General features: G+C 33.9%; 1 protein-coding gene across 1 annotated transcript; it reads right to left on the bottom strand.

Annotated features, from left to right (window-relative positions):
* Nucleotides 1-2,203: 2,203 nt before the first annotated feature.
* Nucleotides 2,204-13,667, bottom strand: LOC145292347 (beta-microseminoprotein-like). Its single transcript, XM_080138678.1, has 3 exons — nucleotides 13,462-13,667; nucleotides 5,035-5,158; nucleotides 2,204-2,376 (listed from the first exon to the last, which is right to left on the bottom strand). The coding sequence occupies exons 1-3, from the start codon at nucleotides 13,559-13,561 to the stop codon at nucleotides 2,268-2,270; spliced, it is 333 nt and encodes a 110-aa protein (XP_079994804.1). The 5' UTR covers nucleotides 13,562-13,667; the 3' UTR covers nucleotides 2,204-2,267.
* Between the last annotated feature and the right edge of the window lie 916 nt (nucleotides 13,668-14,583).

Raw genomic sequence — 14,583 nt, 5'->3', positions numbered from 1 at the left:
CCGTAAGCATGTCGCGGGGGTAATGGTTAACGTCGCACCTTTTTTTTCACAACTTTGCAACTTCGAGTTCGATTCTCATTAAAAAAAACTTACGGCATGTCTGAATACCTTTTATATAAATTGTCAAATGTTTAGACCCAAATTTGGCTGAATAACTTGCTAGGGACCATAAAGAGCAAATCTTTTGAACTTTGTCCCCCTTGCCAGCCAAATTTTCGGCCAAAAACCTATTAAAAAGCCTGCCCTGTGTCTGAAAACACTTTATTTAAAATTTCAAATGTTTTGTCCAAAAATTGGCTGAGTAATTTGGTAGAGACTGCAATTTTGACCCCTTAACATTTATTGTTTTGGGCTCAGATCAAATTATAAAGTTCGATCCCTCACCAAGTAACCTACATCTAAAATTTCAAATGTTTAACCCAAAATTGATGGAGGAGTTTTCAAAGATCAGATCGTTGAACTTTGACCCTTTGAAAGCAAAATTTTTGGCCGAAAATCGATTAAAAAGATTTTCCAAAATCTCAATACGGCTTATGTCAAATCTTGAGTCTGTAGACTGAAAAGTGGAAGAGTAGTGGCAAAAGGTACACACAGACATACTCACAGACACACTCAGAGACACACACATACAGACAATTTCACTTTTATATATATACTAGCAGTGCAGCCCGGCTTTGCTCTGGCCCTATGTACTGTTAATAAGTTTATATGCATATATATATATATATATATATATATATATATATATATATAATAAAAGAAAATTTGTACTCGTGTCCAGGTAACCTACATCTAAAATTTCAAGTGTTTAAACCCAAAATTAGCAGAAGAGTTTGATGGAGTTTTCAAAGCTCAACTTGTTGAACTTTGACCACTTGACAGCAAAATTTTTGGCCAAAAACAGATTAAGAAGAACTTTTCCAAATCTCAATACCCCTTATATGAAATCTCGAGTCTGTAGATTAAAAATTGACAGAGTTGTTTTCTAGGGAAATGTACACACACACACAGACAAGTTCACTTTTATAGATATAACATATAGATGAATTCACTATTAATCTCAAACCCAAAATTATTTGCTATTAATTTACTATTACTCTCAACACCAACTTTACTTACTAGTTGCATTTCTGCCCGGTTTTGCTCGAACTCTATGTACTGTTCATAACTTACCCTACATGTGAATATACTTTATGGAAGATTTCATAAATATAGGCCAAAATTTCTCTGAGTAATTTCGTAGAGGCCGCAGAGGTCCATTTTCTTTTAAATTGACCCCAATTTTGACCCCTTGACATTTATTATTTTGGTCCCAAATCAAAATACAAAGTTTTACCCATGTCCAAGTTACTTGCATCTAAAATTTCAAGTCTTTAGGCCTAAAATTGGCGGAGTAATTTGGTAGAATCTGCAAAGGTTAACCTTTTCATCTTTGACGTTTTGGCAGCCAAATTTTTGCCCCAAAACTGATTAAAATGCTTTCCGCATGTTTGATTATCCATTATGTATAAATTTCAAATGTTTAGATCAAAGATTTGCTGAATAGTTTGCTAGACACCGCAAAGATCAAATCTTTTGAACTTCGGTCGCTTGGCAGCTCAAAGCTTGCCCTATCTTTGAATACCATTTATGTAAAATTTCAAATGTGTAGTCCAGAAATGGCTGAGTAATTTGGTAGTGACCGCAGGTCAAATTTCTTTCAATTTTGATCCAAGTTTTGACCCTTTAACATTTATTTTTTAGGGTTTAAATCAACTTATTAAGTTTGATCCATGTCCAAGTAACCTACATATAAATTTCAAGTGTTTAGACCCAAAACTGGCGGAGGAGTGTGGTAGAGTTCTCAAAGGTCAAATCATTGAATTTTGACCCCTTGGCAGCCAAATGTCTACACATTTTCGGCGTTTCATCCTTGATAGGACTCGTCAGGACAATGCATGAGATTGATGGTCCTATTTACTTGCCTCCTCTGGAATGTGCTCTGATGAACTCCTTGTACTTGTGCCCCCTTGACGTACATACTCATTGTTTATAACTTCAAAAGGAAATAAGATGTTAAAAAAAATTGTTTGATCAAAATACAATAATAGTACTTTGCTGTCTTTATATTTTTACTTTGGAGTCACCACTTATCAAAGCCTGAGGGCCACTCGAGGATTTGTGTTCTAATCTTGAAAAGAAACAACAAATTGAACAAGAGGTGTCGAGTTGAACTCTTCTTTAATTAAAATCACTTTACAATTCAACAGGAATCGTGCAGTCGTTTCTCATGGGAAACATAGTCCCGTCTTCTTTTCATTCAAAAGCACCTGTTCACACACATCGTTCTCAGCGACGCAGCCTGGAACATCTACAGTACCGGCCAAGTTACCAATTCTGTAAAAAAAAAAATTTTTTTTTAAAAAAAGAAGAAGAAAAAAAAATTAAATAAATGCATATCGGCTGAAAAAATACAATTTCATACTTGCATCTAAACAATCATACGCTAAGGAATTTCGTGTTGGTACGTACGTCATCACCTTTCACTGAAATCGATCGACCGATTAGCAAAGATGGCAACTGATGATTAATCTGATGATGCTAAACTTTTTTTTAACCCGACTTTACCACTTTTAAAATAAATTGTTCCAAAATCAAATTACTAACAAATTGTCGACTAAAACAGTATAATTTTAAAGCAAATGCTTTATTAAATTATTACTACTCGTATGATTAATATTGCTGTTTTGTGTTACATATAGGGGTTTCATTGAGAGAGTCTTACTATAAGTGATACTGTTAAAGAAGGAGAAGAGAGAGATGTTGTTGTATCTTTGAGAGACTGTTTAAGACTCAGAGAGAGAGAGAAGTTGTATGTTGTTGTAAGACTTAGAGAGATTCATGTTATTATTCTTATATATTAAAATGTTCATTCCTTAGACGTGTAGAAGAGTGTTTACTGTTCGGACATTGTGTATACATGATGATGTTGAGACGTGTATGTAGAGACATTTTATAACACAAATATATAATACAATTTCACTTTACCTTTTTGTAAGAATCATAAAACAATACGAGCTTTACAAAACACATAATGGTTTATTTCGTCACACGGCCGTGTTTCCATCACCAAGAATTCAAAGTCTCACATTTTAGTTTCAACGTGACGTCTCGCTCCCTAGACGACTGACTCCCTCTGAGTTTCTTCACTGACTGCCTAACTCTCAAGTTTTTTCTCTATTCCTAGAACTTTCTATTTTCCGTGACATCATACACATGTTAAAACATGTGCCTTCTTTCACGTGTCCTGGACATACATGTCCAAAACGTTTCCTATTTCTACAAAAGGAATTTTAACCTATATTCAATATGTTAAAAACATTATCTTATAAGCTGCATTCTTTCAATTTAAAATTTCATAACAAACTTGAGAGTTCACATTCTTTCCTTGAAATATTTATCTATATTCTAAACAAATGTTTGTTTTACATTTTTAAATTCTCACACGTAATCTATTTCTAAACTAAATTACGAGGTTCGAATTTGTCTATTGGTATTTCATTTTCATTTTAAACTAAATTCATTTTTATACTTACATGAAAAGAGGACAGCCCTTATCATGTAACATTTTGGAATTAAAAAAAAATGTTTGAATGTATATAAATAAAGGGTAAGTTAGGAATTCTTTTTTCTGGAAGCCAAAGATATGTTACTCTAATTTATAAAACTCACTATGTCAGTCTGTCTGTCTGTCTGTCTGGTTGTCTCCATATTTTCAAACTCTGTCTCCTCCTAAACTAAAAGTTGCAAAGCAGCGCTAAGAGTCCGATATGATTGGTATGATTGGATTGTTTTATGGACCGTTCTTTTATGAGTCTTTAGCCTGTTAAAATAGTTCTTAAGCGTCAAAAAGGAGTCAAAATTGAAAAAATCGTTATACATTCTGTACATTCATCTTAGTTTATTTTTAATCAGTTCATACACATGTCACGTTAGTACGGTGGTAACATCACCAGCTTTGAGTGTTACAGCTTTACTTTCGGTTTCGATTCTAGCTGATGGCACCCAAAAACTTTATTTTTACTTTTGAAATCACAACTCTATAATAATATATAAGAAAGCTGGCCAAATTAAAATATCATATTTAAGCGTATTTTACGACCGGCCAAAGCCGGGCGCCGCTAGTATTATATATTGCACAAACTACATTTTATCATAACAATAACATTTACAGAATTACACTAAAAAAAACTTGTCTAGTAAATTTTATACTATATAAACGGAGTGGTATACAGGGGTTTGGTGATTCCCTGGTATCACCATAGGATAGCCCGTTTTGCTGTATGCTCATTTGACTCAAGTATAAGTCCTAGTGCTAAACAACTGCTATGGGAAAGAGAGTTTGAACATTGTTAGATACTCTCTCCCTCAATTTGGATTCCCTGATAACTCTATGAGTATCCCCATTTGTTTTATGCCCCAATGGCTCAAATATGTGTGATACTATTGCCGTTGCCCTCTGCCCTCCCTCCAAAATATTGGAAAATGGGGGAAGAAATAGAAAAAGAGGTATAACTAAAGACTAGAGGAAATAAGGTTTTCGGGAAAACAAAGGTAAAGGAAATAGGGCTGGTCGAGACACAATAGATAGGAAATGTTCACGACGGAACACAAAAGAAAGCTCAGGTGGGATTGTTTGTCAAGGTGTGGCAGCAATTAAAATACGATGCTTACTCAAGGTATGCTGGACACAAAAAAAACGAGTCACCAAAAGAAATCTATGGTAGAGTTAGTTTTGAAATTGCCAGTGAGCTTTACGATGGTTGGGGAATTTGTGATAGTCTTGGGTTTGCTACGGTTGACGAGCGTCCAGTTGAGGACAGTTGCAAGTGGGACACAGTTGAGCACATTTGCGAGTTGGAGAGTCGGATACAAGTTGTGGCTCGATGCAGATGGGGAAATCTCGACAGTAGATATGGCAAACATTAAAGAGAGAATTAGCATGTTACAGAGAACTGAGGGGCGTGGCTGGGATTTCGGTAAAGCCATACTCACCCACAACATGATAATCCATCAAGTGTACAATGACATTCCATGCATTGATTGAGATCTCTGAAGCTGCTTCCTACCTCGAACTTGATTCCACTGTAGTTACAATAATACGTCACTTTATCTGACCCTGAAAATGAACAAAAATGTACCACGGGTGGCTGAACAATGATAATAACACTTCACTGAAATTCGACAGCATTACTGATAATCACAAGTGTATTTGACTGGTATTAATTTAGATCAGGGGTCAGCAACCTTTTGGAGCGTTAGGACCAAAAAAGCTATGCTTATTATAAGAAGAGGTTTCGAACAGTTTTGGTTACCATGTCATGGAGGATAACAAATCTATATAAATAAAACGATAGATGTATGCGTGTGGGGGGTAAATATTTAGCAGATAAACTTTTAAACTACTGGTCACATAACATACATGCAGTGGCGCCAAAAAGAAAGTCTGCACTTGTCTTTTTTTTTTTTTTTCAAAAACAGCAAATTTAAGCTAAATTGAATGTAACTGTTTAAACAACATATACCTCATTTGATTCGCCTTTTATTCCTCTATAATTTTTAGCTGTTCTTATTTTTAAAAAAAATGACGTGCGGACTTTCTTTTTGACGCCACTGTATATCGGTAAGTTGAAATGAGAAATATTCATTTCAACTGGCCGACATGTTTTTACTTCTTTCTGCGCATGCTCACATAAAATTCATTTCTGCAAGCTTTATGATAATTAGACTTTATTATGTTTCTCTCAATAACGACATTAGTAGAGAACGCGGCTTGAACGCTAAATGTTTTAGTTGACGTACACAAAAAACGTACAACACAAAATAGCGGTTTATTTTTATACAAAATAGAAATGTCGTAACTAATAAAATATAAATAATCATTACATTTTGAGAAAACAAACATTAATTTCAATGACACTTATTGGTCTCTCTGACTAAAATCATCTTTGGTTAACTATTATGTGTAATTACATACATGCAGATATTCTACATGATTTATATTTGCGTAATATTTGCGTAAAACGCGCATAGTAAATACAAACCTCTTCCTATATATATTTATGTATGCGTATATCTAGTTGTTTAAAAAAAAATGCCTACCAAACTCCTATGTCAGTTTTTGGTCTACGGACATGAAACGTCAGCCCGGTGCAAAAATGTAAAAATTAAAAAAAATGGATTTGCCAGGTAAAGGTTAAACGACGGCATTACGAATATGCATGCATAGCGTAATAGCTATTGGTTCATGTTATAATTTTTAGCCTTGCAGCAAACATGCCTTCATAGCTTAGTCATTAACGTCAAAGGAAAAAGTAAATCGTAATCTAAACGTTTTGGTTTCGATTCTCGGTGGTGGTGCACAGGTTTTTTTGTTTTTTTTTTACTTTTTAAATCATGACTATATATTGGGTCCAATATAATATGATAACAAATACAAAATCTGCATTAATCAAAATATCATATATAAGCGTATTTTATGTCTTTTATGTCTGGGCAATGCCGGGTGACTTGCTAATATATATATATATATATATATATATATATATAATTTTAGTCATTCAATTAATTAAAAAATTTATAACGTGAAATGGTTAAATTTCAAATCAAAATATTTTTATTATTCTATGTAAGACAAAGAATACATTTGAAATATAACCCCTTATCCTATAGGATCTCGATATCAACCATCTCTTCAGAGGAGAAAATATTAGCAAATAATTATAATGGTTTATACCTTATTTGCTAAAGTCAGTAAGACATAGAAAATCACAATTAAAAGTGTTTTTAAGTATTTAAATATCATAGAGTAAGAGAAGTTAAAGAAAAGGATATAAAAATTCACATCCAAATTGTATGGTAAAATCCGAAGTGAATCTCTTTGATAGCAGTGAGGTAATGGGATATAATCTGTATTTGGAGCTTTTTCTAATTAAGCCGATGATGAATGTTCTCATACTGGATTCCTCTCTTTTTACTATTAGGTCCCATTTGACTGGGGACAGACTTCTCTTTGGGCTACTGCACTGCCCGGAAAAACAATTTTCATTTTTTCAGCTGTTTTAAAAACTTTTCAATTGGATTATATGCATCGTCACGCTGGACTTATTTTGGAATACATTCTCTTTAAAGAACTATTTTGCATTTTGGATCAACTCGAGAGAAGTTTCATGCAGCTGAAATATTATGTGCGGTTTGTTTTTTTATATATATAGTTTTTTACATATCCAACATTTTTTCACTTTTTTATTTGACAATTTATAGCTACAATAAATTGCGGTTTCACTTAATGCCTTAACAAGCAAATTCTAGCATTGCTACAAATATAATTTGCTGATTTTTTTATGTCCTCTGATGAGAAGAATAACAAGAATAGCATTCTTTGAAACTCCGCGGAATAAGAACTTTGCAAATTGTTTTTTGAAGTATTCAGTTGAACAATAAATTTTGATTGTAAAGTTCAACTTACAGTTTAATTTTTCTTTCTCTTATAATGAGCTCTACTCTCTAATCCGTATTGAGCTTTTTAATTCGGTTGGGATTAAATTTTCTATATATAAATATTGTTATTTATATTAGTTTGAAGTTTGCCATTGTGTATATAGGTAAACACTACATCCCTTTGTTTTCATTAATATATATATATATATATATATATATATATATATATATATATATATATATATATATATATATATATATATGCGGGGCTCAGAGGCTAAGAAATGAGAGTGGAGAGTTATATGCTGTAATTTCGATTTTAGCTGCCCAGGTCGTACAATATTGTTTTTAGTTTTGATCTCACTACTATATACTACGTTCAATATAATAATTGATAGAGACTTGTGTCTATAATAATAAATACGTAATTAAAAAATATGTGAATTAAAATATCATATTTAAGCGTAACTAATAAAAATTGTGTGTTCGTGTGTGTGTGAGTTCTTTCCTCATAGGTTCCGAAACAGCTGAGCCTATCTTTTTTCAAATTTCACATAGAGCTAATGTATATGTTCTGTACAGAAAGTCAACCGATAATTATCAAAAATAAAAAATTCCGATCTTAAAAATAGTTTCCGTCCCTTATAGATAAAAAGAAATAATTTTATTGGGGAATATTTTACGTGACACCGGCCAAGGGAGATAATAGCATTTCAGCAAATCATTTCTTCATCAACAAAATAAATCATTACAATCTGGAGATATAATTTAGTAGTAGCGCTTTCGAATACAGATCTCCCGTTTAAGCCTGGGTGTATCTCACCATTTTATTGTAAATCTTTCTTATTAATGAGTTCAATTTACGAGGAAAGAAGAGGATCGCCGAAAACTGTTTCTTCTTTTGCATACTTTAAAACAAAACATTAATCTGAAGTGACTTTTCAAGAGCATTCATCGTCAAACCTAAATATCAGCTGACATAGTATGGCAAACAAACACAGACAGAATTTGATGAAGGACATTATCATTATTAATATTTTTATTTAATTATCTTTTGCGAATTAGTGCGCCGGACAAATTATTTCTTGTAATATATAATGATCAACAGAGGATTTATACATATATATATATATATATATATATATATATATATATATATATATATATATATATATATAGTAGAAATGGTAATTAATAAAAACCTGAAGAAAGTGCTCAATACTGTTGTAGAGCAAATATGCGTTTTATTTTTTATTACCGTATTTTTTTGTTAAGTTACATTATTGTTTCGGCTACACGACCGTTTTGGGGCCGTCATGTAGCTTCCTCAGACTTTTAAAGAAACCTGTCTGTAAAAGTCTGAGGAAGCTACATGACGGCCAAAAAATGGTCGTGTAGCCGAAACAATAATGTAACTTAACAGAAAAAGTGCGGTAATAAAAAAATAAAACGTATATATATATATATATATATATATATATATATATATATATATATATATATATATATATATATATATATATATATATATATATATATATACAGGGTGTCCACAATTATGGAGCCAGACTTTGTGGAAAGCCATACTTTGCGGAAGCATCCTGTAGATTATGTAGCCAGACTTTGTGGGCACCCTATATATATATACGTGTGTGTGTGTGTGTGTGTGTGTGTGTGTGTGTGTGTGTGTGTGTGTGTGTGTGTGTACAGGGTGCCCACAAAGTCTGGCTACATAATGTAGCCCGACTTTGTGGGCACCCTGTTTATATATATATATATATATATATATATATATATATATATATATATATACGGTGATGAGTAAAAAAAAAAAAAAAAAATGGGCCAAGAGTGAAATAAGGACGAAATCGATTTTTCAATATTTTTCCGTGAATTTTTGTTAATTGGAACTGAAAATTTATATTTCGCACATCAGTATTACTGAAGCATACAATAATAAGTGGAAAAATTAATCCTAAAAATGGTAAGACCATATCTCTGCGAGGATATAAAAAACCGAATTGCAAGATTAAGGCAGTCCAAAATGGCCCACAAGCAGATTTTTTTATATTTTAAGAACAGAAAATGTGAAAACATCTCTTTCTGTAGTGAAGCGAATTGATCAAAGATTCGAAGTCGACCGCTTGGTAAAAAGGAAATCTGGATCTGATCGCCCTAGAGCATCCACTTTGAAGGATGACCACAGGCTTAAATTACCTTTTTCTAAATGATTGAATTCAAAACAGTGGCTGGAAATTCTCTTTCTAGGTATACACTATCTAGACGAATGAAAGAAATGGGATTTTTTTCTAAAAGGTGTGCAAAGAAGCTATTTTTATTTAAGCAGAACATGCATGATAGAAAGAGATTTTTCTCGTGTTATGGCAAGAAAGATACGGACTGGATCAGGAATGTTTTCTGATCAGATAAATCAAGATTTTCTCTTGTTAGTGTCTCCCGAATGGTGCATTCGAAAAACTGGAGAAAGATGTTCGCCAAGTTGCATAAAACCGACGGTGAAACACGGGAATAGAGGGATAATGGTATGGGAAACTTTTACTGCAGCAGGAGTAGTAACGTTGTCACGCCGGTTCTCATCAAAGCACCGAAGGAACAGTGAGGCTGGCTTGTCTCACATTCGTAAACATTTGGGAATTCTAGGCGTTATATTTGCTCTCAACTTATCTCGGCATGATTCCCAATCGTCCTGAACCTCCACTTGCCACTGGTATTTAAGAACGCCGCCGACTCAAATGAGGTGTGGTTGAAGATGGCGCAACTCTTGCCACAAAAATTCCACGCGCAGGAATCCTTACAGCAAGTATCCATAGTCTGTCAAGACTGGAGGAAGCTACCATAAGCGTACAATAAGAAATGCCCCTGACTCACGTTCAGTTGTCTGATCTAGCTGAAATTTTGCATGCGCAATGATTTATATCTCTACGGGTTATGTGACAAATTACAGCTCTGAACTAATTGTGATTTTTGTTTTAGAGGTGTTCGAACTGAGTCAGGTGTGAAATGGAGCCTGTTGAATGTCGAGCAGTGATCCGGTTTTTGCTTTTTGTATTTGAAAGGACGCAAACCACAGGAGACTTTTGATGAAATGAAAGAAACTTATGGTGATAATGCCCCATCATATGAGCTTGTAAAACGCTGGCATCGTGAATTCAAACATGGCCGGAAGTCTGTGGAAACAGCTCCCACACTTGGTCGCCCCCACTTCTTCTGCCATTGATGTGACATCTGTCCGTCAAGTTGAGGCTGCCATTTTGACAGATCGGTGCATTACTATTCGCCAAATAGTCCAAGATGTCAAGATTAGTACAGGGTCTGTGGAAACTATCATTCATGACCATTTGCATAGGCATAAGGTGTCTGCCAGATGGATTTCCAGGTTGCTCATACCATTCCAGAAGCGAGAACGCATCGAGTGCTCGAGGATGAATTTGGAGATGTGCCAAGAAGATGAGTCAGTTTTTCAAAAGACTGATTACACAGGATGAAACCTGAGTCCATCACTATGACCCTGAGACCAAAGTCCAGTCAATGCAGTGGAAGCACTTGGACTCACCACCTCCAAAGAAGGCAAGGTCATGCTCACAGTCTTTTGGGACAAGACGGAGTAGTGATGACAGATTTCCTGGCAAAGGGTACCACAATTACAGGAGCCTATTATGCTTCACTTTTGAGGAAATTAAGGGAAGCTATCAAAATTAAGAAGCGGGGCAAGATCAAGAAAGGTACGCTCCTCCTGCAGAACAACGCTCCGGTCCACAACTCGCATGTCGCCAGATCAGAAGCACGGGCGTTTGGTTATTAAATCCTTCCCCATCCTCCCTACTCTGACTTTCACACCTTCCCAGCCATGAAGTTGTTTTTGAAAGGAAAGCGTTTCACAGATGATGCAGCCTTGATTTCTGAAGTCACGTCGTAGTTGGAGGACCAACATGGGGTGTTCTACAAAAACGGTCTCCAGAGCTGCACCAAACGATGGGAGAAATGCATAACTCTGGGTGGTTCCTAAGTAGAGAAAGACTAATAATTGTGCCAAGTTTTGTTGCTCTACTGCTATGGGAAGTGGGTCAGGATCATTACTTACTGCACACCCCTCGCATATATATATATATATATATATATATATATATATATATATATATATATATATATATATATATATATATATATATTTAAATAAGGGAGTAGTCATATATATATATAAGTAAGAATGTGCGTGTGAGGACACATTTCAACCTGTATATTCAACGAATTTTTTATCTACAGATTTGAAAATTGGTATATCGAGTACTGAGACACGTGGAAAACTTTTACTCGCTTTTCATCCTAAAAAAAGGGCTGCTAAGGGGTAAAAATTAAAAATTAGTACGTGGGCGACTGGTCATTGGAATTTTATTTGTTTGAAACTGTTTCACGAATGCGCATGTGTGAACCGTCCACATGAAACATTAATTATGTTAAGAATAAGAAATTTTGTGCGTGTCAAGCTGGCCTAATACATATCGTACTTAACGCATTGTTTTCAGGTTTTGGTTTCGATCTCAGCTATAGTATTGTTTTTTGTTTGTTTGTTTGTTTTTACTTACAAGAAGTGAATTGTTTAAAAAGAACATAATACTCGCATGATCATGTTTCAGTTTCTCTCCGTTTTATTTTTCTTATTAGTTCATTTTTAAAGAATTTAACGTTACGTTTAATACTTTTTTTTTACATGGAGGTCACCACTTATCGAGGCCCAGAAGCCACTCGGGGATAAGGGTTATTGTATACTCACACTATAAGGGGATAAGGAGTATTGTATGCTTACAGTATTTTTGTTTATAATAAATTTAAAACACACACACACACACACAGGAAATCTGCCTTAATTAAAATGTAATATTTATGCGTATTTTATGACCGGGTAACGTCGGGCGGCCTGCTAGTATATATATATATATATATATATATATATATATATATATATATATATATATATATATACTTGTACTTTTTTGTAGAAAAAGAAATCCCATACAGTGCTCTATTATTAGGGGAAAAAACCTTTCTCGAAATAAGAGCAATATATTTTTTTGTATAATATATACAGGAATTTACATCGGTAGTCGGTACCGACGGTTTCAAGCCCGGTAGTTGAGGACTGCTCTTAATGGCCTGAGGCGGACATTAAGAGCAGTCCTCAACTACCGGGCTTGAAACCGTCGGTACCGACTACCGATGTAAATTCCTGTATATATTATATAAAAAAAAAAAAAAATATATATATATATATATATATATATATAGCTTCAATGACCTTGTAACGATGTATGTAACCCACTTTCCGGTTTATGACATCCGGTTGCGCATGTGCGCATGACCTGCACTCTGAAATATTAACGTTATTATTTCGAAATTATTATTTAACATGGGAAGAGTGGGATTAAAATAACTTAAACATAATATAGAAATGAACGATGTAAAAAACGCAGATATATCAAAATTTGAATTTAACTATAATAAGTATTATGGTATCTGTTCAGTGCACATTTACCTATAAGTATGGCCAACCACTTATAATTCAGTAACTGTAAATTTGTTTTCAAAAATAATCAATTATAATAAAACAGAACGACTCATAGAAATCTATTTGTATTCTTTTTTCATTTTAATATACTTTCATAGAAATGTTTCTGTTATGTAAAAAAAAAAAAAACTATTTTCTTTACGTCACAAGTGTCACGATCATATATTAATTCCATAGCTAATAAAACATACTGACCCAACGGGTCACGGGTAGTCTAGTATATATATATATATATATATATATATATATATATATATATATATATATATATATATATATATATATATATATATAAAGTGAGGAAAAAAACGAATACTAATGACTATACGAGTGGAATTGCACTCATAAAGTAAATATTCTAAATTAAAATGTTAAATAGATAAAATTATTTTGCTTACATTTGTGCTTCATTGTACGCACTTTATCGTAGTGACAAGCAGCCGATGAGAAGCTGACGAAGGCAGCCACCAAGAGAACGCAGACGAATAAGGCCTTCATGGTTTCGAGTAATCTCTACCGAAAACCACGAGAGCTTATAAAGCCCGCTATTACTCCGAAAGTTAACTCAAACAGGATTAGTTTTGTTTCGTTTTTTTTTGTTTTTTTTTTTTTTGTTTTGTTTTTTTGGCAACGCTAAGCATCAATGACAAAAAGGTTTTGTTTGGGTTTGGTATTTCTTTTGTCTACAAGTGTGTGTGTGTGTGTGTGTGTGTGTGTGTGTGTGTGTGTGTGTGTGTGTGTGTGTGTGGAGGGGGGGTCCGTGTAGGGGGGGGGAGTCGCTGATAAAAGGGTTATTTTTTTTTCGTTACTCTGTACGTTTGTTTGCATATATATATATATATATATATATATATATATATATATATATATATATATATATATATGTGTGTGTGTGTGTGGAGAGAGAGAGAGAGAGAAAGAGAGAGGGAAAGTTTTTAACCTGTTGCGACACGACCAAAAATCGGCACCTCTAGTAAACAGCTTTGTATTTTTCTTTCAAAATCGGATAATAAAAATAAAGCCGTAAAATATTGTTTGATTTCTTTAGAAGATTATGCGTCCATTTTTTCCAAAAATTATAACAAAGCTTCAATTATTTCTTTCTCTATTGCTTTGGAGTATTCTAACGTTTTTAATGGAAAACAATATTAGTTGTTTCTTGAGCTGCCGATGGTGTAGTGTTGCTGCAGCTGCACCTTTTCTTACAATGGAGTCACCACTTATCAAGACTCGAAGGCCACTCGAGGATAAAAGTTAATGAATGTAATGTGGTAGTGTAGTAATCGTTAATAGTGCAATTTTTTTTACATGGGGATCAACACTTATCAAGGCCCGAAGGCCACTCAGGGATAAGGGTTATTGCGTGTACAGTAATCAATGAGATAGTATTGTAGTAATCATTAGTATTGAGGGTTTTGAAAGAGTGTCTTACTTAAGGGGGCTGTTTGTCAGGAGTTTGTTTATGTTGGACTTGAAGACGTCCAAGTTGTAGTCAGGTGGGAAACAGGCAAGCGGCAGAG

This window comes from Euprymna scolopes, chromosome 13, assembly GCF_053919585.1.
Source record: "Euprymna scolopes isolate OS-2025 chromosome 13, ASM5391958v1, whole genome shotgun sequence".
Classification (NCBI taxonomy): domain Eukaryota; kingdom Metazoa; phylum Mollusca; class Cephalopoda; order Sepiida; family Sepiolidae; genus Euprymna; species Euprymna scolopes.
The sequence above is the reverse complement of the archived record's forward strand: the minus strand, read 5'-3'. Positions and strand labels throughout refer to the sequence as shown.